Source organism: Macaca fascicularis, chromosome 1 (assembly GCF_037993035.2).
Source record: "Macaca fascicularis isolate 582-1 chromosome 1, T2T-MFA8v1.1".
In the NCBI taxonomy this organism is placed as follows: domain Eukaryota; kingdom Metazoa; phylum Chordata; class Mammalia; order Primates; family Cercopithecidae; genus Macaca; species Macaca fascicularis.
Window position 1 is genome coordinate 4,065,326 of NC_088375.1, and position 25,867 is coordinate 4,091,192.

The 25,867-nt window shown below is 43.1% G+C and overlaps 1 protein-coding gene across 1 annotated transcript in view; it reads right to left on the reverse strand.

Moving 5' to 3' along the window:
- Positions 1 to 25,867, reverse strand: part of DRC8 (dynein regulatory complex subunit 8) — a 168,542-nt gene that overhangs the window by 27,145 nt on the left and 115,530 nt on the right. Inside the window, 3 exon segments of the mRNA XM_015431792.4 lie at positions 19,297 to 19,363; positions 19,503 to 19,545; positions 20,663 to 20,742. Coding sequence (XP_015287278.3) covers positions 19,297 to 19,363; positions 19,503 to 19,545; positions 20,663 to 20,742 — 190 coding nt within the window.

The window sequence follows — 25,867 nt, forward strand, 5'->3', positions numbered from 1 at the left end:
CTTTTTCTTTAGTGGATCCAGCTCCAGGCAATAGGAAGCTCTGAGTCAAGCAGTGCCTCCCAGACCTCCTTCCTCTGGTCCCCTATCCTGACCACACAGGACCACCTCTGATCCTCCTGAGCCTCACAGGGTGGAGGACTGAAATAAACAACGCTTGGCCTTTCTGGCTGCTTACTTGTTCCTTCCCGTATGAGGAAGACATCCGATTGGATGTGTGAAGCTTTGCTTTTATCACATTTTATCACTTTTTGAAAGTCTGTAATGGGCCTGCCTCCTACTCTGTTTTGTATGTTTTTTGTTCTACCAACAAATGGGAATTAAAGGCAAATCTGTAAGTACTCCTGCCACTGGGATTTAAAGTGGCCAGGTGCAGTGGCTCATGCCTGTAATCCCAGCACTTTGGGAGGCCAAGGCGGGTGGATCACCTGAGGTCAGGAGTTTGAGACCCGCTTGGCCACGATGGCGAAACCCCATCTCTACTAAAAATACAAAAACTAGCCAGGAGTGGTGGTGCACGCCTGGAGTCCCAGCTACTTGGGAGGCTGAGGCAGGAGCATCGCTTGAACGTGGGAGGTGCAGGCTGCAGTGAGCTGAGATCACATCACTCCCCTCCAGCCTGGGCGACAGAATGAGACTCCATCTCAAAAATCAATCAATCAATCAATCAATCAAATAAAGTTACTAATGACATTGATTATTACAATGGATTCCAAGGTTCTATATACATTGTTTTCCCCATAGATGAATCCTGTCTTGATTTGAGAAATAGTAGGACCACAGTTTGGCCTCAGGCTCCGGACGCATTCTCCGATCCAGCTTGTAGAATCAGGAGGTATTAGGCTGCTCATAAAGTATCCCAGAGATTTCTGTGGTCTCCATTTAACCAGTGAGTTGTGTGTCTGTGCACTATTGTGTAGAAACATGGTGCAAACACAAGTAAATGATCTGTAAATCTCTAACACAAGGCAAACTTTTCCCTCTACTTATTCCCTAATAACACGTCATTAGCAAAGGCCCACTGATGGCCCCGATCTCGTGTCACAAAAGATTGATAATGTCATTGGAAACCAATACAGCACAAGATGAACCTAAATCATCTTATGCCATATATCCAGGAGGCTTTTAGAATCCAGCCTGAAGCAGCTCCTACTATTCAAAAATGCGATACTGTGAACATCAATAAGAATAATGACGACCATGGATTGAAATATACCAAATATTCATGACTTTATAATAATACTAAAAAGCAAAAAATACTTGATATAAATATATTAAATTATCACATGTACCCTGAAAGTATGTACATCTATTATGCATCAATTTTAAAAAATAATTTTAAAAACTACTTGGTTGCTGTTAAGGAATATTGAGAAACCAAATCATTATTTTGAAAACTGATAAAGGAAAATACTTATAAATAAAGGAAATACTAATAAATGAAGAATGATAGAATTAGATCATCACCATTCTGCAATCCCTAATGTATTAATATAGACCTAGTGTTCATCAACAATAGTACTGACGTCATAGAGAGACAATCAGCTATCATGAGCTTCCTGATAGAAGGATACAACACCTGTAAAGTAATTTGGTCCCTCCAAATCAAACCTGAATTTGCTCTAGATCCAACTGCCAACTTATCAAGTAGAGCAGACAGACAAATACAGTAATTACATATACCATGATGATGCCACCAGCAAAACCAGGATGTGGAAAATTCTACAGGACAAACAAGTGGTTCCTTCAATAATTGAACTGCAAGGATAAGACAAAGGTTGGGAGTAAAAATTTTTTTAAAAAAACCTTAAAATAAACTTTAAAAACATGCTAGCCAGGCCAGGCACGGTGGCTCATGCCTGCAATCCCAGCACTTTGGGAGGCTGAGGCAGGTGGATCACCTGAGGTCAGGAGTTCGAGACCAGCCTGGCCAACGTGGTGAAACCCCTTCTCTGCTAAAAATGCAAAAATTAGCAGGGCATAGTGGTGGGTGCCTGTAATCCCAGCGACTTGGGATGCTGAGGCATGACAATCGCTTCAACCCAGGAGGCGGAGGTTGCAATGAGCCGAGATCACGCCACTGCACTCCAGCCTGGGTAACAGAGCAAAATTCCATCTCAAAAAACAAACAAACAAACAAAAAACCCATGGTAACAAATCACAAGATTCACAGTTTGAATCCTGACTCCTAATTCAAACTGTGAGGCATTTATTATTATTATTATTATTTATTTTGTTGAGACAGGGTCTCACTCTATTGCCCAGGCTGGAGTGCAGTAGACCAATCACGGTTCACCTGAACCTCCCAAGGCTCAGGTGATCCTCCTGCCTCAGCCCCCTGAGTAGCTGGGACTACAGGCGTGCACCACCACACCTGGCTAATTTTTGTATTTTTGGTAGAGACAGGGTTTCACCATGTTGCCCAGGCTGATCTCGAACTCCTGAGCTGAGGCAATCCACCAGCCTCAGCCTCCCAAAGTGCTGAGATTACAGGCATGAGCCACTGCGCCAGGCCTCTGTATTTTTTTGAGTCGTTTATTCATTTATGGGAAAACTGATCTTTTCAACACTGGCTATATGATAACATTAAACTATTATTATTATTATTATTATTATTATTATTGTTTTTGAGATGGAGTATCACTCTGTCGCCCAGGTTGGAGTGCAGTGGCGTGATCTCGGCTCACTGCAACCTCCACCTCCCGGGTTCAAGCAATTCTCCTGTCTCAGCATCCCAAGTAGGTGGGACTACAGGCACACAACACTATGCCCAGCTCATTTTTGTATTTTTAGTAGAGACTAGGTTTCACCATATTGGTCAGGCTGGTCTCGAACTCCTGACCTCAGGTGATGCACCCGCCTCAGCCTCCCAGTGCTGGGATTACAGACATGAGCCACCGTGCCCGGCCAAATCATTATTATTTTAAAGGGATGATTATAGTATTATAGGCAATTTTTAAGAGTCTTTATCTTTTAGGTATCTTTTAAATATACCTACTGAAAAAAATTATGAATAAAATAAAATGATGCTTTACATTTGCTTCAAAATTATGAGGGAGGTGACCTCTGGAGATGGGGACAGGATTGGCCTCGAGTTGATGGCCGGCGCGGAGGGTGATGTTACATGGAGATTCACTGTACCTTTGTCTACTAACTCTGTACAGTAAAACATTTTACAAAAACACATTTATTATAGCTTGAAAATGGGAGATTCCTCTCTGCCTGGCAGGATGATTTATGAAGTTACTGTTTTTTGTTTTGTTCTTTCTGCTGTTAAAAGAGAAAAAAACAAAAAGTCATCCTTCCTCACATCCTCTTCTCACCACCCCCTCGAGAAAGCAGCGTGTGCTTTGAGTACCAGAGAACTGGGGCTTCGCTTGCAAACAGGGCAGAATTAACAGGTCTTTGTTTTCAGAAAGCCTTCGCAGGGACAAACGCTGAACTGTCTAGAGAGAGCAGGTGGGGTCTCTGGGCCGGGAACGGGAAGGCTGTTGACAGGGCCTGTGGCCTGTGGGCTGGTGTCGGGGCAGGGCGGGGCTGCATCCCAGCATGAGGAGGGTGACCAGGGCTGGTGGCTGTGCTGCTGGGTGGTGGGCAAACCGGAGAGAAGAACCTCCTTTGTTCTAGGGTTTGGCTTTACACACAGCTTCCTCTCCTCTTGTCTCACTATGGGCTTGACAAACGTCATGTCAATACAGTCCTTTTAACAATCTGTTGAAAAAGCCCCACCTTGAGAGAACTGCTCAAGGTTCTCACTGGTTTCCGCACAGGGTCATTCCAGTTTCCGCAGCGGTGGGGAGGGGACAGGGCTGCTCAGGTGATGACGTAGGTGACTGAGCCAGTTTTGGTGTTCAACAATTGTCATGTTCTTGGTCCATATTGTTAGGTTTTAGAGGTACCACGTAAACCCCCAGGCTTTCTCTTACTATGATTGGCCAGTAAGAGATTGGAGTCACACTTGATTTAGAAAAAATGAAACTGTGTTTCTGGGACAAGCGTGTGATGGTTGCATTTCACACCTGAGAATCACATATTGCCCGTTACTTCTTTTCTGATAGTTTAAAATTAAGAACCCCCAATGTCTCTGCAGTTGCCGTTAAGCACACCATTTTTGTGAAGGGCTTACTTTTGGCAGCCGCCACACTAGCTCAGCTGGATTGAACTCCTTTAATTGGTAATGCAGCCAGAAACAATGGCAGTGAGGCCCGGCCTCGACCCCCGGCCTCCCTACTCAGAGAAGACTGGTCCTCAGGACTGAAGGTCACAAGAATTTCAGAGACACTGAGAAACCATGGGATCAGGACAGTTCACCCTGAATGTGATGAGAAGGGATATTCGTAGATCTCACAAGCAACTGAAAAACACGGCACTACCACAGAGTTGCACACAAAATACATGCAGTATTTTCTAGTCTATGTGAGTGCAGCTTGCCTCAGGGACTCTGAAGGACCATTGAAAAGAAACAACTGGGTGATGGAGGCCCTCAAATGGTCCTGAGGACACAGGATGGGGGACAGAATAGGAACTGGGATTGCCCTGATATCATGTTTGCCTTGTATCTTTTGCTGATCTTTCTCCTTCCCTATCTCTAACTTTGGGTTGCCCACAGGTTCAGCCCTCAGAGCCCTTCTCTTCCCTACTCGCCCTCCCTCCTTAGGTGATCCCATCCAGCCCCACAGCTTTAAACATCTTCTGTACACGGACCACTCCAACCCCAGGCTCTCCGGAGCTCCAGACTTATATAGACAGCCTGGATGTCTGGTTGGCTTCTCAGCTGGGAACACGTCTCCAACCACACTCTTGATCTTCCCCCAAACCTTAACGAATAGTATCTAGTTGCTGAGGCCTAAACCTCGTGATCATTCTTGGAGTCTCTTCCTCTACTTCCAACCCATCCACTGGGAAATCCTGTTGCTTCTACCTTCTGAATAGATCCCAAATCCAACCACCTTTCACTACCCACCATTATCACCCTGACCTGAGACGCCCTCTCCCTTGTAATGTCCCCTAACCAGCTCAGCACCATTCAATGGCTTCTCTTCTTCTCTTCACATTTAGCTCCAAATCCTTTCCTGGCCCACAAGACCCTTCATGCTCGGGGGCCTGCCCACCTCTCCCACCTCATCTGTTTCTCTCTCTTCACTCAGGCTACCAAGGCCTGGGGGCTCCTTGCTGATCCTTCTGGCTGCCAGACACTCAGTGCTTGATGTTCCTCTACAAGGAATGCCCTTTCCCCAAGCTCCTTCATTCCCTTCAGGCCACTGCTCAAGATCCCCTCCTTAGAGGGGCCTTCCATGTCATTCTAGACAGGACAGTACCTCATCACTCTCACCCCTTATCCTGCTTCATTTTTCTTCATAGTGTTAATCCTGACATGACATATGTTTACGGATGTATTATCTGCCTCCTATGGTCAACCTCACAGTCAGAATTCAAGTTCCTTAAGGATGGGGACTTTGTTTTGCTTACTAGCACTGTTTCTTTTTTTTTTTTTTTTTTTTTTGAGGTGGGATCTTGCTTTGTTACCCAGGCTGGAGTGCAGCGGCATAATCTCGGCTCACTGCAGCCTCTGCCTCCTGGGTTGAAGCAATTCTTCTGCCTCAGCCTTCCAAGTAGCTGGGACTACAGGCGCCCGCCACCATGCCCAGCTAATTTTTGCACTTTCAGTAGAGAGAGGGTTTTGCCATGTTGCCCAGGCTGGTCTCGAACTCCTGACCTCAAGTGATCCACCCACCTTGGCCTCCCAAAGTGCTAGGATTACAGGCGTGAGCTACCACACCCAACCAGTTTACTAGAACTGTTTCCAGCATAGAATATCACTAATTAAATATTTTATTGAATGAAGTTAAAATGACACGTACACCCTTTCCATGAAGTCCCTGAGGTCACAAGTTTAGGAAAATGGACTTCCTTACTCCCGGACATCCTATAAACACCTGTACCCAACCTTCTTATATAATTGAAGATATTTACTATATGGAGAAAATATTTATATTCATTCATTCAGCAGATATTTACTCAACACTTTGTTTTTTTGTTTTTTTTTTTTTTTGAGACAGAGTCTCGCTCTGTCGCCCAGGCTGGAGTGCAGTGGCCGGATCTCAGCTCACTGCAAGCTCCACCTCCCGGGTCTACGCCATTCTCCTGCCTCAGCCTCCCGAGTAGCTGGGACTACAGGCGGCCGCCACCTTGCCCGGCTAGTTTTTTGTATTTTTTAGTAGAGACGGGGTTTCACCAGGTTAGCCAGGATGGTCTCGATCTCCTGACCTTGTGATCTGCCCGTCTCGGCCTCCCAAAGTGCTGGGATTACAGGCTTGAGCCACCGCGCCTGGCTACTCAACACTTTGTAATAGTAGATACCACTTACTAAGCCCTATGTGCACAGAGCCCATCATGCTCAGAGTAATCCTACAAGGTAGCCACGGTTTCTGCCACTTTACAGATGGGCAAGAGAGGACAGACACATCACGTGACTTTCCCCAGGTCACATATCCTATACCTGGTACAGCTGGAATTCAGCACTCTTTTCCCTAAGCCATGCTATTAAAAAGCTATTGCAGCATTAGCCTCAAGCCATCTCGTTCTAGAACATTCTCACCCACGAGGTATTGGCAGCAAAATTGCCAATGTGAGCCCATAAAACATTTGCAGTTCATCCTGTCACTTCCTCTATGAAGTCCTCCATGAGTCCCACAGGCAGAGCCAGCTGCTGTCATTGACCCCAATGCACTTGGCTAACATTGCTGAACAACTCTCGCTCAGTGTCATTACTGGTCTTCCTGTCTCTCCCATGAGGCTGAAACCTCTCAAAGACAAGGGCTATGTCTCATACTCATTTTGGCATCTCTGGTGCCCGGCACAGTGTCTGGCACATGGTGGGAATTCAATGAATGCTGACTGAATGAGCAGATGAATTGTATTAGGAAACACTTCCACAGCCTTAGAAGCTGGTATTCTGGCATGGGCGCAGGCGGCCAGTCGGCCCCTCGTTCTGCCTGTGTTGGTCATTCTTCACTTCTTTTGCAGGCTTATTTCCCCAGTTCCTATTTTGTTGCTTGAATATCTGTGACATTTCCTGCTAAGTCTTCTGTGCAATAGTAGCTCATTCTAATTGCCTCCTGCAAATAATACTTGTTCTGAAAGAAACTGTCTCTGGAATTCAGATTCTGCCTGTAATGTTGTGCTTTGTGGCTCCATTTCATAGCAGCTGAGGGGTTTGTTTCTATCTGAAGAAACCATCTGTGAGGCTTGAATTTGGTGCTTCATGGAGCTAATACAATGGAATCCGTCAGTACGCAAGTTGCTGTGGGCCTTGAGAAAGTTCTGGTTATCAATGGAATGCAAATTTTTAAAAGATCAATAAGATACTATTTTTCCCTAACTAATTGCAAAATAAAAAGCAAAAATATGCTGGGGAGGGTTTAGAATATGGGAACAATCTTTCTGCAGGACAGATTGAAAACATGTTAGCAAAGGACTTAAAAATAGATCCCCATCACTTTAAAGGTGGCCCAACAGTTCTGCTTTTTGGAATGTATTCTAAGCAAACAATTAAGATTTAACTAGCAGGATGTTGATCTTAATTTATTATAATAGTCAAAATTGAAAATTATTTAAATTACTAAGAATGAGGAACTAATAGGCCAGGTGTGGTGGCTCTAATCCCAGTTCTTTGGGAGGCCAAGATGGGAGGATTGCTTGAGGTCAGGAGTTCGAGGCTAGAGTGAGCTATGACCGTGCCTCTGCACTCCAGCTGGGGTGACACGGCAAAACCTGTCTCTAAATTAATTAATTAATTAAGGTATAGCCAAACAATTAGATACTATCCAGTCACTCAAAGTTATGTTTTAGGTGAATATACATTATCATGGAAAGAGTGTTCATTATGTATTCACTTAAAATAGCAGATTACATAATAGCATATATGGTCTGATCCTGTAGTATTGTCATGTTTGTTATTTATCTATTTCTCTTCCCCAATAGTACCCTGATTTCTTACCAGAGTATTTGCTCCCTCCAGTGGGGTGTAGCTGGTGGTTGGAGGATTCCTGCCTTCCACATGGCTGCCTAGAAGCAAGGTCCGCCCTTACCCGCCCAGGCCAGACTGAGCTCAGCTTAGCAGGCTGTGTCTTGCAGGCCTTGAACCTGAAGCAGTGCAAAGCCGTCCCCTGCAGCAGCGGCCCTGGACGGGCCGTTCCGGTTATGTGATGTTTGCTATCCTCTTACACCATGCTTCTTTGCCCTCCGATGCCCCCTTGGCTCCTGTTAGCCTGAGCCTGGTGGCCCAGTCCCCAGTAGGCTCTGTAAGCACCCCTTCCTCAGCCCAGGTGCCTTCCAGTGAGTCCTGCTTTCTGTCCTCATGGTCAAGGACCCTAACTGATAGGTTCCACAGTGATATTTTAAAGAAGTTCTACAGAGAGACACATCCCTGGAAAAAGCTTTCAGAAGAGATGAAGCAAAGCATTAGTAAGGGTGGGGAACTTTTGTGGAATGAGGGTGTTTTCCTCCTCTTTTTTGTTTACTGGCATTTTCCAATTTCTCTTTAGTATCTATTGCTTGGGAGCCACTCTAGTAATTGTTAGAGTATTTTATACTTTACATCGTTTTTCCCAAAGGGCCTTTCCTGGGAAGGGTCTCTAAAGCAGCCATCTCAGAGTGAGGTGCCCCTGCAGGGAATGCAAGATGACTCCTTAGGTTGCGGGAAGAAAACCAGGATTTGTTTTAATTTATATTTAGGTTCTGTGTTAGTTAAATCTCACTGACATCCTCCCTGGGTCCACACGGCAGAAACGCACGTATCAGGAAGGCAGGCAGCCGCCGTGAAGGAAGCTCGGGGAGCCTTCGCTCGTGCACTGATTCCATCTTGTTTATTTCCGTGCAATCACTAATTGTACAGGCGGCCCACTGAGCGAGGGATTTACAGATGTGATTTGGTTGTAATGACATCAGCCCTCAAAAACTGATAAGAGACTTAAAAAGTTTCCTAAAAAGTAACCTTGAATTGAAGATAATCCCAACGCAGGGGGGTTTCCTGAGAATGGCGGGGGCGACAGTTCCACCAGGATGAGCTCTGCGTCGTGTTGGGTAAGAACAGACAGGCTTATCGGATTTGATAAAGAAGAACTAAAAAACTTAAACATTATCAAGACTAGCTGGAAAGTAGACTTACCTCTATTCTCATTAACAACAAGCTCTGCCTAAGTACGGATCATGCCTTGAGTTGGTAACCAGGAATGTTACCAGCCAGCCAGACATTTGAAAACTAGGCGTTTAGAGCATGGAAACACATCTTGACGTGCTTAAAAGCCAGATTTAAAGTCATGCAATACCCAACCATACTGCAGTACATTTCCTGAGTTTGGTGATAAATGCTTAGAAGCCTCTTCTGAGATTTCTTTCTTTTTTTTTTTTTTGAGACGGAGTCTCGCTCTGTCGCCCAGGCTGGAGTGCAGTGGCGCGATCTCGGCTCACTGCAAGCTCCACCTCCCAGGTTCCCGCCATTCTCCTGCCTCAGCCTCCTGAGTAGCTGGGACCACAGGCGCCGCCACCGCGCCGGGCTAGTTTTTTGTATGTTTAGTAGAGAAGGGGTTTCACCGTGTTATCCAGGATGGTCTCGATCTCCTGACCTCATGATCCCACCGCGGCCTCCCAAAGTACTGGGATTACAGGCGTGAGCCACTGGGCTTGGTCTGATTTTTCTTTTTTAAGAAAAATAGCAGTTTCTTCAAATGATTAGGAGTGTTTTCTCCACTAGATGAGGTAAATAATTCCTGCTGCTCTAAAAGTACCGTGACAGATAGCACATTTTTAAAAGCAGAAGAAAAAAAGAAACCTCTTAAAGCCTCCTATTTTCACATTCTAGAAGGAAACTTAACGCCTTATAATTAATAGCACCATGACAGCACACGTCGGGTGTCTCCCCACCAGCAGCCCAGGGACGCACACATTCTCTCCAATTAGTTTTCTATTATCTACCTACTTCCCCACCTCTCTGTCCATACCCAGGCAGCAGATCTCCACCCCGCCCCTCCCTCTGTTTTTCTCTCTCCCTCTCTGCCTAGCTGGCTTTCTGTAAATAATAATTTGTGTCAGAGCCTACAGCTTTTTAAACATTTTCACTTTTATTATTTCATTTAATCTTCACGCCAGCCCAGAAAAGTGATTTTTCCACTTTACAAATTAAGATGAAGAAACTCAGCAATATTTTTTGATTTTTTTGAGACAAGGGCTCTGTCACCCAGGCTGAGTGCAGTGGCGCAATCGTGGCTCACCACAGCCTCGACTTCCGGGGAAGCTCAGCGATGTTAAATGTCTGGGCCAATCACGTAATCAGTAAGGAGCAGAGCCTAACTCCAAATCCCACACTTGCATTCAGTATCAGAGCCCCAGGTAGTGCTTTTTACACACAAGCGTGCATAAGGCTCCCCTGAGAACGTTAAAGCTTCCTGGACCCTACCTCCAGACATTCTGTTTTAGGGGTCTGGAACGGGGCACACCCCCGATTTCTAACACCCTCCTCCGGATGCTCCTGAAGCAGATGACTGGCAACCACGCTTTCAGAAACACGCAGGCCTAGGAGGCAGCCACCATGCCTGGCACGAGGGGAGCACGCGCGACCATGAGGCTCTCTGTTTATTTAAGCAGCCCAGGAGGGTAAGGTAGTAACCCTTGATCTTCAGGGAACTGCCTGTATAAACACGGCACTTTCTTATATGAAAGGATTTAGAAAACGGAAAGGAAGGAAGATGGGAAGGTAGGAGACAAAGATCTAAACACATTCCATCCCACAGAAAATACTCCTGCCCTTACCGAACAGTCGTCATCCCAACTAGCCTGCTATCTTAGACTCTCTTTGTCGTGTCTTTTAGGCGTTTGGCACTTAGACACTGGGTGACTGCAAAGGGGACTGAATCTCTGCACTTCTTCTCAGGAGGGAGAAGGACAGAGCCGAGCTCTCTATTTGACAGACAGAGGCGCACAGGAGGGAAGCGCCTGACCCAGAGTGAGTCACACATGGAGCTGGGAGCAGAGCGCAAGATCGCGGACCCTCAGGCCTGTGTGTCGGGCCCTGAGTCACGCACCTTCCCCAGCAGCGTGACAACAGAGACGGCTTTCCACAGGGTCCGGCGAAGCTGTGGGGTATGGCAGGCTCTGCAGAAGCCAGGAGTCATGAGGGTAAGCAAACTTCCCACGCAAGGGACTAAGCACTCTCCCAGTCAGGAACTGGCACGGTGATTTACATCAGATGCTGAGGGCAAGGTCGGTGAGCTGAAGAGGCAAAATACACACTGAAGTGATTTGAGTGTAAAGAAAAATGCTCCGTTTGCAAACAAGGTACGTTTATTCTGCAGCTTAGGAGATAAAGTGAGATTTCTGTGGGGAGTCTATGTTGCGCTTTCTGGTGGCCTTAAAAGAAACAGACAAATTTGTGCTAAAGATAAAAATGAATTACATTCCATAAAGCCAACTTTATGACACTAAACAGAGAAGATTCCCGTGCGACAAGATGTGAAGTTGAACATCAGTCAGAACTTCTGAAAGAATCCTCGAAGACGGGGCCTGGGGCGGCACGCAATCTCGAAGCAACCTTCCTCTACTGCCTTCTGTGCACGACAGCGTCTCCTCAGAGAGAGAATATGATGTCATCACTTGATCATCACGAGATTAGGGTTCATTCACCAGACCGTACTTCTTTAATGGCTTACAGGACTTAACTCAGAGCTGTTTTGTGTGCTCCAAACAAGTCTGTGCCTGGGCTGACGCATCAGGCTGTAGCACAGGCTTCAATGCTGCATGTCCGTGCTGGCCCCTGCCACCGAATGATATGCCCCTGGGTATGCGTCCACCTTGAAGGGTATTTCATATCTCGGCCACCCTCCTTCCCAGCTGCAGTGTGTTCCCATCATAAACAGCCTGTCTGTTGATGTTCTGAGGGTCACCACACTCCTCTCCTCCTCCATCTCCGCCCTGTCCTGAAGGCATGTGGCTCATCCTCATCTCTGGCTGGTGATTCTGACATGCGCGGTCAAGCCAGCGGCACATCAGTTCTCATCTGGACTTTACCTTGGGAAAATCTCAGGTAATCCTAGGGGTGAAAAATGATCTTGGCACAGTAGAGAAGGAAGAAATGCCTTCCGCTGTTACCATTGCTGGAATTATTCGTCAGAAAGCCTTCCAGAAGTGACGATTCCTCGCCTCGTTTTTACTCACTATTTTTTGAATGGGATGACCACATATTAATCATCTAAACTGGAACATTTCTAAGAGTACAAAGGAGACCTGTTAATAATTACACTGGGACGGGTGTAGTCTGGGACTACCCCAGGCAAAGCAGGACAGACGTCCAGCAGGACATCCTACTTCTCCAGGCCATGAGTAGAACAAAGACATGTAGGGCAGAGTCCCAGATGACCCCAGCTGACAAAAAAACATCAACAGAAATAAGTGTTATCCTTGTAAACCTCTGACTTTGGGAGTTCTGTTATCACAACATAACCTAGAAAAAGCTGATACAGTCCCTTACTGCTGTGTAACTTCTTGATTGCCACCTCTGCAACATGGGGATAACTTAACAGCACCTACACCGGTGGTGGATGTGAGGATGAAATGAGTTCATGTAAGTCAAGCACTTAGGACAGTGCCTGCAACACAGACAACAGTCAACAAACATCAGCCACTCTTACTATTTATTCATATAATAACACAGGAGAAGAAAAGAAACGCTCTAAGAACACAGTGAAGTCAAATTTCAAAGGAAACGTATTATCACTCAGGAATGGTAGGAAAGACCACCCTTGCTACCAACACCAGCCACTTGCCCTTTTAGAGCCCCGAGTCCTCTAACCCTCCCATCTGTTAGCCAGTCCTCCTGCCTGGGTCTTTCCCTAACATGTTAGCCACGGACACCCTCGGAACTGTGTTCTTGCAGATTCCTCGGCCTTTGGCTCCTTCCACCTCACCCACATGACAAAGCTTAACCCTGGTAGAACAATCTACCTTTTTTCTTTTCTTTTTTGCTCCTGAGCACAAAATCTTCCAGAGTTTCTTGAAAATCCTTGCATGGGCTCTCTCAACTCTTTTTCCCATTTCCCACAAGAGATATTCTAAAGTTACACCATTCTCTTCAAGCTCTGTAACCTACTACCTTCCTCTCCAAAAGGCAGTAGAGGCCATGAGGTAGGGACCACAGGCGTTGGTTCACTGTTCCTAAATCTCTGTATTGCTCTGGAAGCCGGCCCCTCCCTTCACCCTCTCTGCGGGCTCTCAGCCCTCGGACTAGAAATGAACTTGCTACATCTGCCCATCTTCCAAAAATCACTCCCCCAGCCTGTTGTCTGTTTCCTTCTCTTCACTGCTGAGTAACTTGTCCTCCAGGCTGCAACCTTCTCACATCCATTCCTTCCTCAATCCACACTCAACTCCATACCCTGTTGCTTCCCCACATCTGCTCTGGGAGAGGCCCTCAAAGAACTCTTCCTTGCTACCACCAACGGACGTTTTTTCCGTCTTTAATTTCCCTCTCCTCTCCACTACATCTGGCATGGCCACTGCCCCCTCCTTGCGATTGTCTCTGATCTTGGCATCCAAGATACTTCTTTCCAGCTTTCCTCTTCTCAGGCTTCTCCTTCCCAGTCTCTTTTGTGGGCTCCTCTTCCTCTGCCTTCCCGTAAATGCTGATGTTCCCCATGGTTTTGTTCTAGACTCTCTTCTTTTCCTTTCAAGCTGCTTACATGCTGAGCTCCAAAGGTGTCTGTACCCAACCTCACCATTTTGCTTACCAATGCCCCACTTGCTCCTCAGATTTCTTATCTGAATGAATGGCACTTTTACCCATCGTCTGAGCCAGAAACCTGGGATTCATGCTTGACTTTTCTCAGTCTATCCCCTCCCACCAACCAAATGGCCTACAAACGGGTCTCACTTCTAGTCTTGACCTATCAAATCTATTTTCCCTGCTGCTTACAAATGATCTTTCTCTGTGATCTTCAGAATAAAGTCCAAACTCTCACGCTGAAACCTTAACTCAACACCTAACCCGATATTCTTAATGATACAGCTCCTGTTTACCGCTCCAGTTTCACCTCTCATCATGACCCCCAAATCTCCTACATTCCAAACATACTGAGCTGCTTTCAATTCCCAGGTGGTTCCATGTTTCATGACCCCTCTAGGGTTTCTGGACTTGCCGCTCACCTGCTGAAATGCCCTGTGCCCCGCTGCCCACTTACTAAACTTCTCATTTTAAAGTCAGGTGTTTCCTGTCCTGGGAAGCGTTCTCTGCTCACTGGCACCTTTCATCTCGCAGAAAGCTCCCTCCCTGCACGGCCAAGTAGCTGCCCCTCTGCTGTACTTCCACGGTACCCTGAACGTGCCCCTGTCTGAAATGTGGCTGCTGATGGACTTGCAGGCTTCCTTCACTAAACTGGGACCTGGATTCGTTAGGGACTCTGGTTCCTAGCACATTATCTCATGATACTCATTCAATGTTTCATGAATGAATGAACAGTGACAGTCTCTTAGGTAGCAGCTGCATCTTTCGGAGGCAAGACAGCATGCCTGAGGAAGGCTCCCAGCAACATGAAACGTTTCCATCTATGTAGATACACACATACGGTGGTAAAGCCATCTTTAAATAGAGATCCGTGTGTGTGTGTGTGTGTGTGTGTGTGTGTATTGTTATAAAAGAATATCTAAGTTGGGAAAAGTGTTCATTCTCCTTTACCTTATCTTCCCCTTTGCTTGTAAGTTGCCATATAGTGACTATTTTTCCATTGTGACTGCTTGTGCTCAGAGGCGTCCTTCATTCTGCTCTTTCAGGAGCTGCACATTTGCACACCAAAACATTTCTCAGTATTCTTACTCAGTATTCAGGACAATATTCCCATGACAGATATACCGAGTAGGTGACAATTCTAAAGACAAAGAGAGAATTGCCACTACCTTACACTATGAATTTCCACTCAGCCTTCTTTTCTCTAGTTTCAATGATCTCAACTCCTTTAGCTACTCCATAAATGGTGACATGCTGGATCAGCAAATATAAATGTTTACACTCAGTTATTACAATCCCAAATGACATTCGTAATTGGCACTCATAAAAAATCAATTAATATTTATTTTGATAAATCTCCTTCCACACTCAGATTGATGAAGCATTTGTTATTGTTGAAAAAGGAAGCCTTCATTATATTGCTACTCATTGTCAATTGCTGGTCATTCTGCCCCCTCTTAAGATCTTTATATGTCAAACCTTGGGTCATTACAGTCATTTTCATTTTGTCAGCTTACTTAATTTGAAGGTTACCTGAGTTTTATTACAGAATATAATAATCAATTCTAATGTTAAAATGTTTTAAGAATAGTTTTTAAATAAAGAGTAATTTATCATTCTCTAAGACTAGACATACTAAATTTGTTTTAAAGTGTTATGATCATCTTTAAAAACAAAGTATCTCAAAATAGAAATAGTTACGTCACAAGGTATTAAATATCACATATAGGAATCCTAAGATTCCTTAGATTCTCTTATCTCAGATGTGAAATTAACATGGAGAAGCAATTTCTAACATTGTCCTTTCAATTAGAAATTATCTTTAGAACATTTAATTTTCATCTATCACCATCATTGTTATATAGTCCTTGTAATGAATTGAATTTGATTCTGGATCAATTGCAGCAGACAACATTTCTTCCATTTCCTCTTGAGAAAAAGGCTCACCTCAGAGAGACAAAAAGGAAAATTTATCATTTATGATCATCTGATTTTTTTCTTTCTCTTTCCACTAGTCAGCTTAATAGCCATGGAGCCCCACAAACTCCCACACTGTCACTAGTTACACTCCCTGGAGCTGCAGAGCCAGGATATCACGACAGTCCAGAGGTTCAAAGAGAAGGCTATTGTACACCCTGGCAGATTCTGGACTTCTTTCAGCCTGCAGATGTCACAGATCAAGCAACCTCCAGAACGCGTCATTTCAGGCAAAACAGTAGGAAGACACACAGATATCACGAACAAGGTTATTTATTTAGATGAAAACTTTTGAGATTACCAGAGGATCAACCTGAAGCCCCAGTATTTGATTAAAGATGGAAGGAAAATCACCGCATGGTTAAAGCACAAGTTTGGATTCACATGCTGGCTGCCTCTTACTCGCTCTAAAGTCTTGAGCAAGTCACTTAACTGCCCCACACCTTAGTTTACCTGTCTATAAAATGGAGGTGATAATGACACTACCTATCACACAGGGTTGTCATGAGGATGAAATGTGTTGTGATTTGAATGGGATGTAGAACAGTACCTAGCATATAAGCAGCAACATGTAAGTGTTTGTTTAAAAACTTGTTCTGAGATCTTCCCTCCTGCTAAACACTGTCTGATGCAATGCACATTCCTGGACACTTAGGGACTTCTATCTTGTAGGAACTTGATTCAATGTGATTTATTTTGTTTATCATATGACATCCTGGGCTGTAAGAATGCATATTCTCAAACTAGCTGATACTTTGTGAATATTATGAAGCGCGTGCAAGTAACTTGAATCTATATTGCTATGAAGCATAAATTTACTTAAAAACAATTTGTAGAATTCTGAGGCTCTCAAACTAGCAATTCTTAAGCACCTATTTTACCAAACTAGTCAACTGCTATTACACTTAGCTGATGGGTCCGTTATATTAAATCATAACTTAGATTTGCATAGTAATTTACATCTTACATATTACTTCCAAACATATTGGTTCATATATGTAGAAGGTTTGTAATAACACTTGTTGAATGAATAATTGAAACCATATATATTCTTACTTGAAAATACCTGTCCTATGCTTAGTCCACTGAGATACTCAATAGTTGATCTTTAAGTACCATGAACTATCTGTACTCAATAGGTGATCTTTAAGTACCATGAACTATCTGTAAACATACCATTTTCGAAATTATCACACAGTCCTCCAAGTAAACCACGTGATTGCACCATCTCTGTATACACTGCAGTCTGTTCTGACTTTTCTGTTTTAGTCAGTAGCGTTACCATAATATTTGTCACTGAGGGCAGAGCCTTGATGTTATTTTTGATTCGGCTCTCATCTTTGTCACCTACACTCTGTTACTCATCATGACCCATGGATCCTGCACAGACAGTCCTACTGTACCAATCCCTTCTCCCCATTGCCATTTCTGTTGCCAGGTCAGGCCTTTATTTGGGTGCCTTCAGATGCTGAAATAACCTTCTAACTGGCCTCCCTAGTCCAACCTCTTTCTCATGCATCTAACAAACCGACCAGCACCAGAAAAACCTTCTCACAATCACTCATACACCATGTGACTCATCTGCTTAAAAGCCTATAATACTTCTCCATTGCCCACAGGTGAATTCCAAACTCCTGAGCCTGGGACTCCACAATTTAGTCCTAGTAAATCTACTGAAGTTAATTTCCCACTGTTTGCCAACATTATCCTCTGGGCCAGCTAGGCTTATTTTCTCTCTGAAATAGCATGTTCATTCCTACCTCCCAATTTTTGTTCAGACTGTTTTACATATCAATAATGTCTCCCTCTCATTAGCCCCTTCACCTGGTCTTCATCATCTACTCATTCATTCATTCATTCATTCATTCATTCAACAAACATTTGTTGAGATCTACCGTGTGTGAGGGAATTAAAATGTATCAGAGTTTACCTCTGCCCTCAACTTAACCATATACATTCTACCCTCTCAAAAAAACCTATTTTCTCTTTAAGTCTTCCCAGACCGAGCTTTCCAGGCTGGTCCGGCCCTGGTTGATCTTCTGATATTGATTTTTCTATTGTCTTGTATTGTGAATTATTTTATGTTAGTTTTATCTCCCCAATAAGATTGTAATATCCTTGAGAGAGGAAGATTTCAGTATCATTATACCTTACTACACTTACTGAATCCTAAACATACAGTAGGCACACAACAGTAGGAAAAGCTAACTGTTTGAGCCATTTTGACTAAACTCATGTTGCCTAATACATAACCTAGGATTTACTTTCTTTAAACTAATCCTTAGGATTAAGAAGCTGATGCTTTGAAAGTTGTAACATTCCCATCAAAATTAATCCCTAAGATAATTTTAACAACGGCATAAGAGTTCTTGGGTGGCAGCTCTGATGGTCGTGGCATTCTTACCCTCACTCCCTGTGTTCCGTCTAAAGATGGATCAAGTTGGGATGGTCAAACCAGTCATGCATGTAGATGCAGTCTTAGTCTTCCCTACTCCAAATTACTTGCACTTTTGATTCTGTCACAAGTGATCAGCAACTGAGTCATTCAGGACTCAATGTGTGAACCAGGGAGCTCTAGCTCTGTATGGGAGAAGGCAAGGTGACCAATATGAGGCTGGCTTCAGGAGACTGTCCATCAGGCCACTGACCTTCAGGGTAAACAACTTTACACATCAGCTTAGCAGAGAGAATGCCTAAAGGAAATACGTTGGCATGTATGTAAGTGTGCAGGTTTTACGTGTGTGTGTATGCATATATGTATGATGGGCCATGATCGAAACAAATATATATGGTTCAATTAAAATTAAAAAAGGAAATTTTTAGTGTTAAAAATGACCTCAGTATTCAATTGAGGTTACATTAGCTGTAACTTCACCGACAGAAAAGCTCTTTAAAAAGGAAATTTTACCAGCACTGTGGGAGGCCAAGATGGATGGATCACCTGAGGTCAGGAGTTCGAGACCAGCATGGCCAACATGATGAAATCCATCTCTACTAAAACTACAAAAATTAGCTGGGCATGGTGGCCCATGCTTGTAATCCCAGCTACTCAGGAGGCGGAGGTAGGAGAATCACTTGAACCCGGGAGGCGGAGGTTGCAGTGAGCTGAGATCACACCACTGCACTCTAGCCTGGGCAAGAGAGTGAGACTCTGTCTCAAAAAAAAAAAAAAAAGGGAATTTTTATATACTTATATTCAAATCTTCAATCTAGGAGGAGGCTTTCATTTACAGTGATTGATAGTTCATGTTTTCCACATGGCATATCTTTTATTCTGGAAACGCTCTGAATGGAATGCCGGAAATTATAGAAGTAATCACTATGCTTCACAAAATCCTACGAGACAACAACCCATCTCCCCTTTCCCTACTCTTTGTCCTCTTAACCCCCACAGAACAGAAACCATCCCCAAGCCAAAATAGTAGGAACAGTAAATAACTTTTTAACCAGAACAACTGATTTTAAAGTATCCCCTATAACTTCCACATAACTGTTAACAAATTATTAATTCCTCACATAAGTCACTGTGATAAGTAATAAATCATGCTTACCTTCTTCAGTCATATACTTGATCAGTTCATCCTTAGTAAGAAACCCACGTTTAGCTGAATCTAAAACCTAGGGGAAAAGAAAAGATAGGTATTATATTTTTTCATTTGGTGAATTAAGTTCTACATGATGAATTTTTCATATACATGTGTATATAAGTATATGTATTTATATGTATGTGTATGCACAGAAACTGGAGTTTACATACCTCAAAAGCTCGAAGAAGGACATCTTCTGGAATTGGTCTGTATCTATAATTATGCAATAAAATGAGTAAATGCCACAGTATTTACTGCAGTCTCTACATAATAAATCAGCAGTCTCCAACCTTTTTGGCACCAGGGACCAGTTTCACCGAAGATAATTCTTCCACAGACCCAGGAGGGGGAGGGATGGGTTGTGGATGAAACTGCTCCACCTCAGATCATCGGGCATTAGATTCTCATAAGAAGCGTGCAACCAGTCCCTGGCCTGGTGGTTGGGGACCCCTGTAATAAATGACCACATAAAACAAAAAAAGGCTGGGCGCAGTGGCTCACGCCTGTAATCCCAGCACTTTGGGAGGCCGAGGTGGGCAGATCACCTGAGGTCAGGAGTTCGAGACCAGACTGGCCAACATAATGAAACCCTGTCTCTACTAAAAACACAAAAATTAGCCAGGCGTGGTGGCATACATGCGCCTGTAATCCCAGCTACTCGGGAGGCTGAGGCAGGAGAATCGCTTGAACCCAGGAGGCAGAGGTTGCAGTGAGTGGAGATGGTGCCATTGCATTCCAGCCTGGGTGACAAGAGTGAAACTCCCTCTCAAAAAAATAAAATAAAATAAAATAAAAAATAAAATAAAGGCTGCTGATATACTGGGATGATAATACTCACCTCACTGAAATCTTTTTGGATTTCTGGATATGAAAGTTGAAATACCTCAGCCCCACAGGAAATACTTAGTGCAAAATCACTGACATGTTTGAGGTTATCTATTCGCTTTTTGGAAATCAATTTATCTGGGCACAAGAATTCTATGATGAATGAACTATCGTAAGCTAATGCTATATTTTTGCTAGAAAAATGTTAGGATTCTTACTTATCATTGATAATTCAAAACAGAAGATAATAAGAATGTTGATTTACGATTTTTGTAGCTTATTTACCCTCTAATTATGCTTTGCTTAGGATAACACTAATGTGGTTGATATTTCTAAGCATGTACCAACTGGCAGTTCAGAAGTATCTTGAAAGGTTAGAGGGAGGCCACCTTAAGATACACTGGTTGAGTATAACATACAAAGTGAAAAAGTCAAGCATCCTGAAATGAACGGATTCATAATTCAAACCATTACTTTGCCTTAACAATTGCATTTACTTACTTACCTCCTTTCTAGTAGTATTTCTGTCATCACCGGAAGAAATTTTTCGAATCGAATGTATCCAGTGGGTTCTTCTTCTTCTACCTAAACATTCAATAAGTAAACAGCCATTTATTCACTCAACAAACGTATTCAGCAACTACTTTTTCCAAGCACTGTAACAAGTGCTGGAGACTCCGGATGGTGAGCACGCTCAGGCATGACCCCTGCTCACAGAGCTGGTACTTTATTTTTTTAAGATTTCTCTTCATCATTCAACTTGAACACAGCTGATACTCTGATAAGGGAGACAGACATTAATCAAGAAACACAACACAAATACACTGTGAACTGATGTAAGCACAATGAGGGGAAGGAGCATGGGTCTGTAAGAACAGTCAATAAAGAACACTCGGCCGGGCATTGTGGCGTAACCCCAGCACTTGGGGAGGCCAAGGCAGGTGGATCACTTGAGGTCAGGAGTTCGAGACCATCCTGGCCAACACGGTGAAACCCCATCTCTTCTACAAATACAAAAATTACCTGGGCGTAGTGGTGCACACCTGTAATCCCAGCTACACGGGAGGCTGAGGCAGGAAAACCACTTGAACCCGGGAGGTGGAGGTTGCAGTGAGCCAAGATCGCACCACTGTCCTCCAGTCCGGGCGACAGAGCGAGACTCCATCTCAAAAAATAATAAAGAAAGAAAGAAAGAAAGAAAGAGAACACTTCTTAGACCAGGAGACCAGGGCAGTCATCCATGAGGAGATAACACTCCAGCTGGCTTAGGAAGGACGAGTAGAAGGTGACGAGACAGACACAGCCGGGGAGAGACAGTCACCCAGAGGAAACTGAACATGCTGAGACTCGGTGCTGACGCATGGGAGGCTAGGAGGCTGCAGTACAAGGGGCAGGGAGAAGCCTTCAAGACGAGGCTAGAAAGAGAGACAGGGACAAGGCGGCAGGGCCTTCTTGTCCACGACAGTGGTAAGGTTGCCAGCCTAAGAACAATGGGAAATCGGTGACGGTCTCAGAGATGCAGGTTTTGAAAGAGGACACGGGTTGAGGGTAAGGCAGCTTCTTCAGTAGTCCGAGCAGATATGACAAGGGCGTAGATTGGAGTGACGGCCATCGAGAGAGAAATGGATGGCTTCAAAAAATATTTTAAGAAGTGAAATTGATAGGACCTGGTCCTGCATTCATTATGAATAAGGATGGAAAAAACAGAGGATTCAAGGATGACTCCCAAGATTCTGACTTATACCACTGGGATAAGGCGATGCTTTTCCCTGATAAGGAACCCTGAATGAGGCATCAGGTTAGGGGACCAATCACCATCTCAAGGACCAACTACATCTTAAATCATCATAATATGCAGTAAGTACCTACATGGTAAATAGAACTTTGTCACACCACCACGAGATTAGAAGACTATACCTGAGAAAGAGAAAGTTTGGCACTTAGCACTATTAAATGAGAACGAAACAGATCCCTGCCCGTGGGTTCGACTTGGATGGAGTGGCTGAACAAAACACCATTGACCTTAACTTTTATGTCAGGCTATCTATAAGGAGCTGTAAATTTTCCACTCCCTTTCAAAAATCCTATTAAAAGGCTCATAGATCCCAATTCAGCAGATGAGCTTTGGACAGATTTATTCTTTGAGCAAAAACAAACAAACAAACGAAACACTATAGGTTGCTGCTAAGTGGAACACACCATCATCCAAATGACTCTTATTTTTTCATGTTTATACTAGATTCACACCTAGCATGGTGGAACCCTCAGACTCCACTCTCAGCAGAAAATGCAATGCATTCAATGACAGAACTGTGTGTTTCAGAATTTCTGAGTCCATCCATTCATGAACAATTGTTTTCAGTTGCCTCTAGGTCCAAGGCGAGCATTTTGCAAATTAATGTTCACATGGCTCTGATGCGCTTGAGTAGCACTCTGCAACTCCCTACTCAGGAGCCTCGGACAAATACAATGTAAATCTCATGAGGTTATCTCCAAAGGAGGAATTTTAAAATAAAAATGTTGAGTTGCTATTCTGGTTACTCCAGAAATTTGCTCCAGAAGCGAGAGCAATGGTTTTTTCCCTTTCTTCCCACCACCAACAAACCACTGTAGAGCAGCGGTCTCAACCTTTAAAAGATCAAAACCCCTTTTTAGCTTACATGCACCCTGATCAAGCTACAAACTGTTGTTTGTTGTTCCAAAGGAAGTTCAACTCTATAATTCCATCTCCATCATGGAAGAACTCACAAATGACACATAATATATGCCTCATATCGCTTCCCCGGGTTCCCTCATGACTTTCACAAACCCTCAGGGATGTGAAGATTATGGTGCAATCTCCGCAGACCTTTCTCGCCTAATAGATCTTTGTGGAACCAAAATTACACGAAAATAAGTTAAAACAAAACAGCCAACTAGTCAGAATAGCGGACAAGTCATAAATGTTCTTTGTTATTGTTGTTTTTAAAAGAGGGACAATGAATAAACAGGCCTTGTGGTTAGAAAATAAGAAGAAAAATGGTTATGACCATCTTCAACTTGGGCAGAAATTGTAACATCTTTCTATGACCCAACACTGTCCTCTAGAGGCCATATCCAATTTGTTCTTGAGCACAAAAACATGTATAAGCAATGGCATTAGAAACAATATAATTACATAATAATTCCAAGTACAGCATTCATGGAATGTTTAACATAGACACCATTTTATATTATAAAAGGATGTTTATATTTGAATAACCTTTTGATTTTAGAATAGCTTTAGATATACAGAAAAGTTCCAAATACAATATAGAGTTCCCATATACCTGTCATTCAGTTTCCTCTATTTTTTTTCCAGTCTTATTGAGGTATGATGGACAAATAAAAATTCCATATATTTAAGGTGTACCACATGACATTTTGACATACATATACCTTGTGAAATGATTACCACACAGGCTTATTAACATATCCATGGACTCACTAGTTACCTTTTTTGTATGTATGGGGAGAACACTTGAGATCTACTCTCAGTAAATTTCAAGAATAGAATAATTATTAACCATAGTCACCACGCTGTACATCAGAAATTGTTTTTCTTATCACTGAAAGCTTGTACCCTTTGACCAACATTTTCCCATCTCCCCTACCCTCATGTCTGGTTAACTACCCATCTATTCTGTTTCCATGAGTTTGACTTTTGAAAATGTAACAGAGATCATGCAGTATTTGTCTTTCTGTGTCTACCTTATTTCACTTAGCATAATGTCCTCCAAGTTCATCCATGTTGTTGCAAATAGCAGGACCTCCTTTTTTTTTTTTTTTTTTTTTGAGACGGAGTCTCGCTGTGTCACCCAGGCTGGAGTGCAGTGGCCCGATCTCGGCTCACTGCAAGCTCCGCCTCCCGGGTTTACGCCATTCTCCTGCCTCAGCCTCCGAGTAGCTGGGACTACAGGCGCCCGCCACCACGCCCGGCTAGTTTTTTTTTTGTATTTTTAGTAGAGACGGGGTTTCACCATGTTAGCCAGGATGGTCTCGATCTCCTGACTTCGTGATCCACCCGCCTCGGCCTCCCAAAGTACTGGGATTACAGGCTTGAGCCACCGCGCCCGGCCTAGGACCTCCTTTTTTTAAGGCTGAATAATATTCCATTACATATGTACATATACACACACCTTTTGTTTATCCACTCATTTGTCTATAGATATGTTGTTTCCATATCTTAGTTACTGTGAATAATGCTGCAATAAACATAGCAATACAGCTAGCTCTTAGAGATTCTGATTTTACTTCTTTTGGGATTTATACCCAGAAGTGGGATTGTTGGATGATATGGTAATTCTATTTTTAGTTTCTTGAGAAACCACCATAGTGTTTTCCATAGTGTCTGTGCCAATTTACATTCCCACCGACAGGTTCCTTTCTGTCCACACCCTCGTCAACACTTTTGTCTTTTTGATAGTAGCCATTATAATATGTGTGACGTGATATCTCATTGTGGTTTTGGTTTGCATTTCCTTGATGAACAATGATGTTCATATACCTGTCGGACATTTGTATGTCTCCTTTGAAAAAATGTCAGGTCCTTTTTTCCATTTTTTTTTTTAATTAGGTCGTTTTTGTTTTTGCACCTGAGTTGCCTGAGTTCCTTATATGTATTGGAATATTAACCCCTTATCAAATGTATGGTTTGCAATATTTTCTCCCATTCCATAGGTTGCCTTACATTTTGCTGCTTGTTTCTTTTGCATGCAGGAACTTTTTAGTTTGACGTAGTCCCACTTGTTTATTTTTGCTTTTGTTGCCTGTGCTTTTGGTATCATATCCAAAAAATCATTGCCCAGACCAATGTCAAAGAGTATTTTCCCTATGTTTTGTTCTAGTTTTATGGCTCCAAGTCTCACATTTAAATCTTTAATCCAGTTTGAGTTGATTTTTTGTGTATGGTGTGAGATAAGGATTCAATATCATTCATCTCCATGTTAATAACAGTTTTCCTATCACCATTTACTGAAGACACTATCCTTTCCCTATGGTGTATTCTTGGCACTCTTGCTGAGAATTAGCTGACCATTTATGCATGGCTTCATTTATAAGCTTCCTATTCTGTTCCAATAGTCTATATGACTGTTTTTATGCCAGTACCACACTGTTTTGATTACTATTGCTTTGTAATATAATTTGTAATTTCATTTGTGATAGAATTCATCTATCATTAACTCTTACATTATTATGGCACACTTGTCATAACTAATGAATCAATATTAATATATTATTAGTCACTAAACTCCAAACTTTTTTGGATTCCATTAGTTTTTCTAAAATGCATTTTTCAAATATGGTATATTCCAATGTCATAAAAAAGAACAAGAAGTATAGGGTAGACGTTTAATCATGCTGATACCTTGATCTTAAACTTTCAGCCTTGAGAACTGTGAGACAATACATTTCTATTGTTTAAGCCACTCTGTGTGGTGCACTATCAAAGCAGCTCTGACAAACATTATAACTAACATATATTCTAAATATATGACATATTTTTATCCAAAGACTTTGAATCACTATCATCAAGCAGAAGTCTGATCAAGTTTGAATCACTATCATCAAGCAGAGCAGATACTCAGAATTCAGAACTGTATTTCACACCTGTAATCCCAGCACTTTGGGAGGCCAAGGTGGGTAGATCTCCTGAGGTCAGGAGTTTGAGACCATCCTGGCCAACATGGCG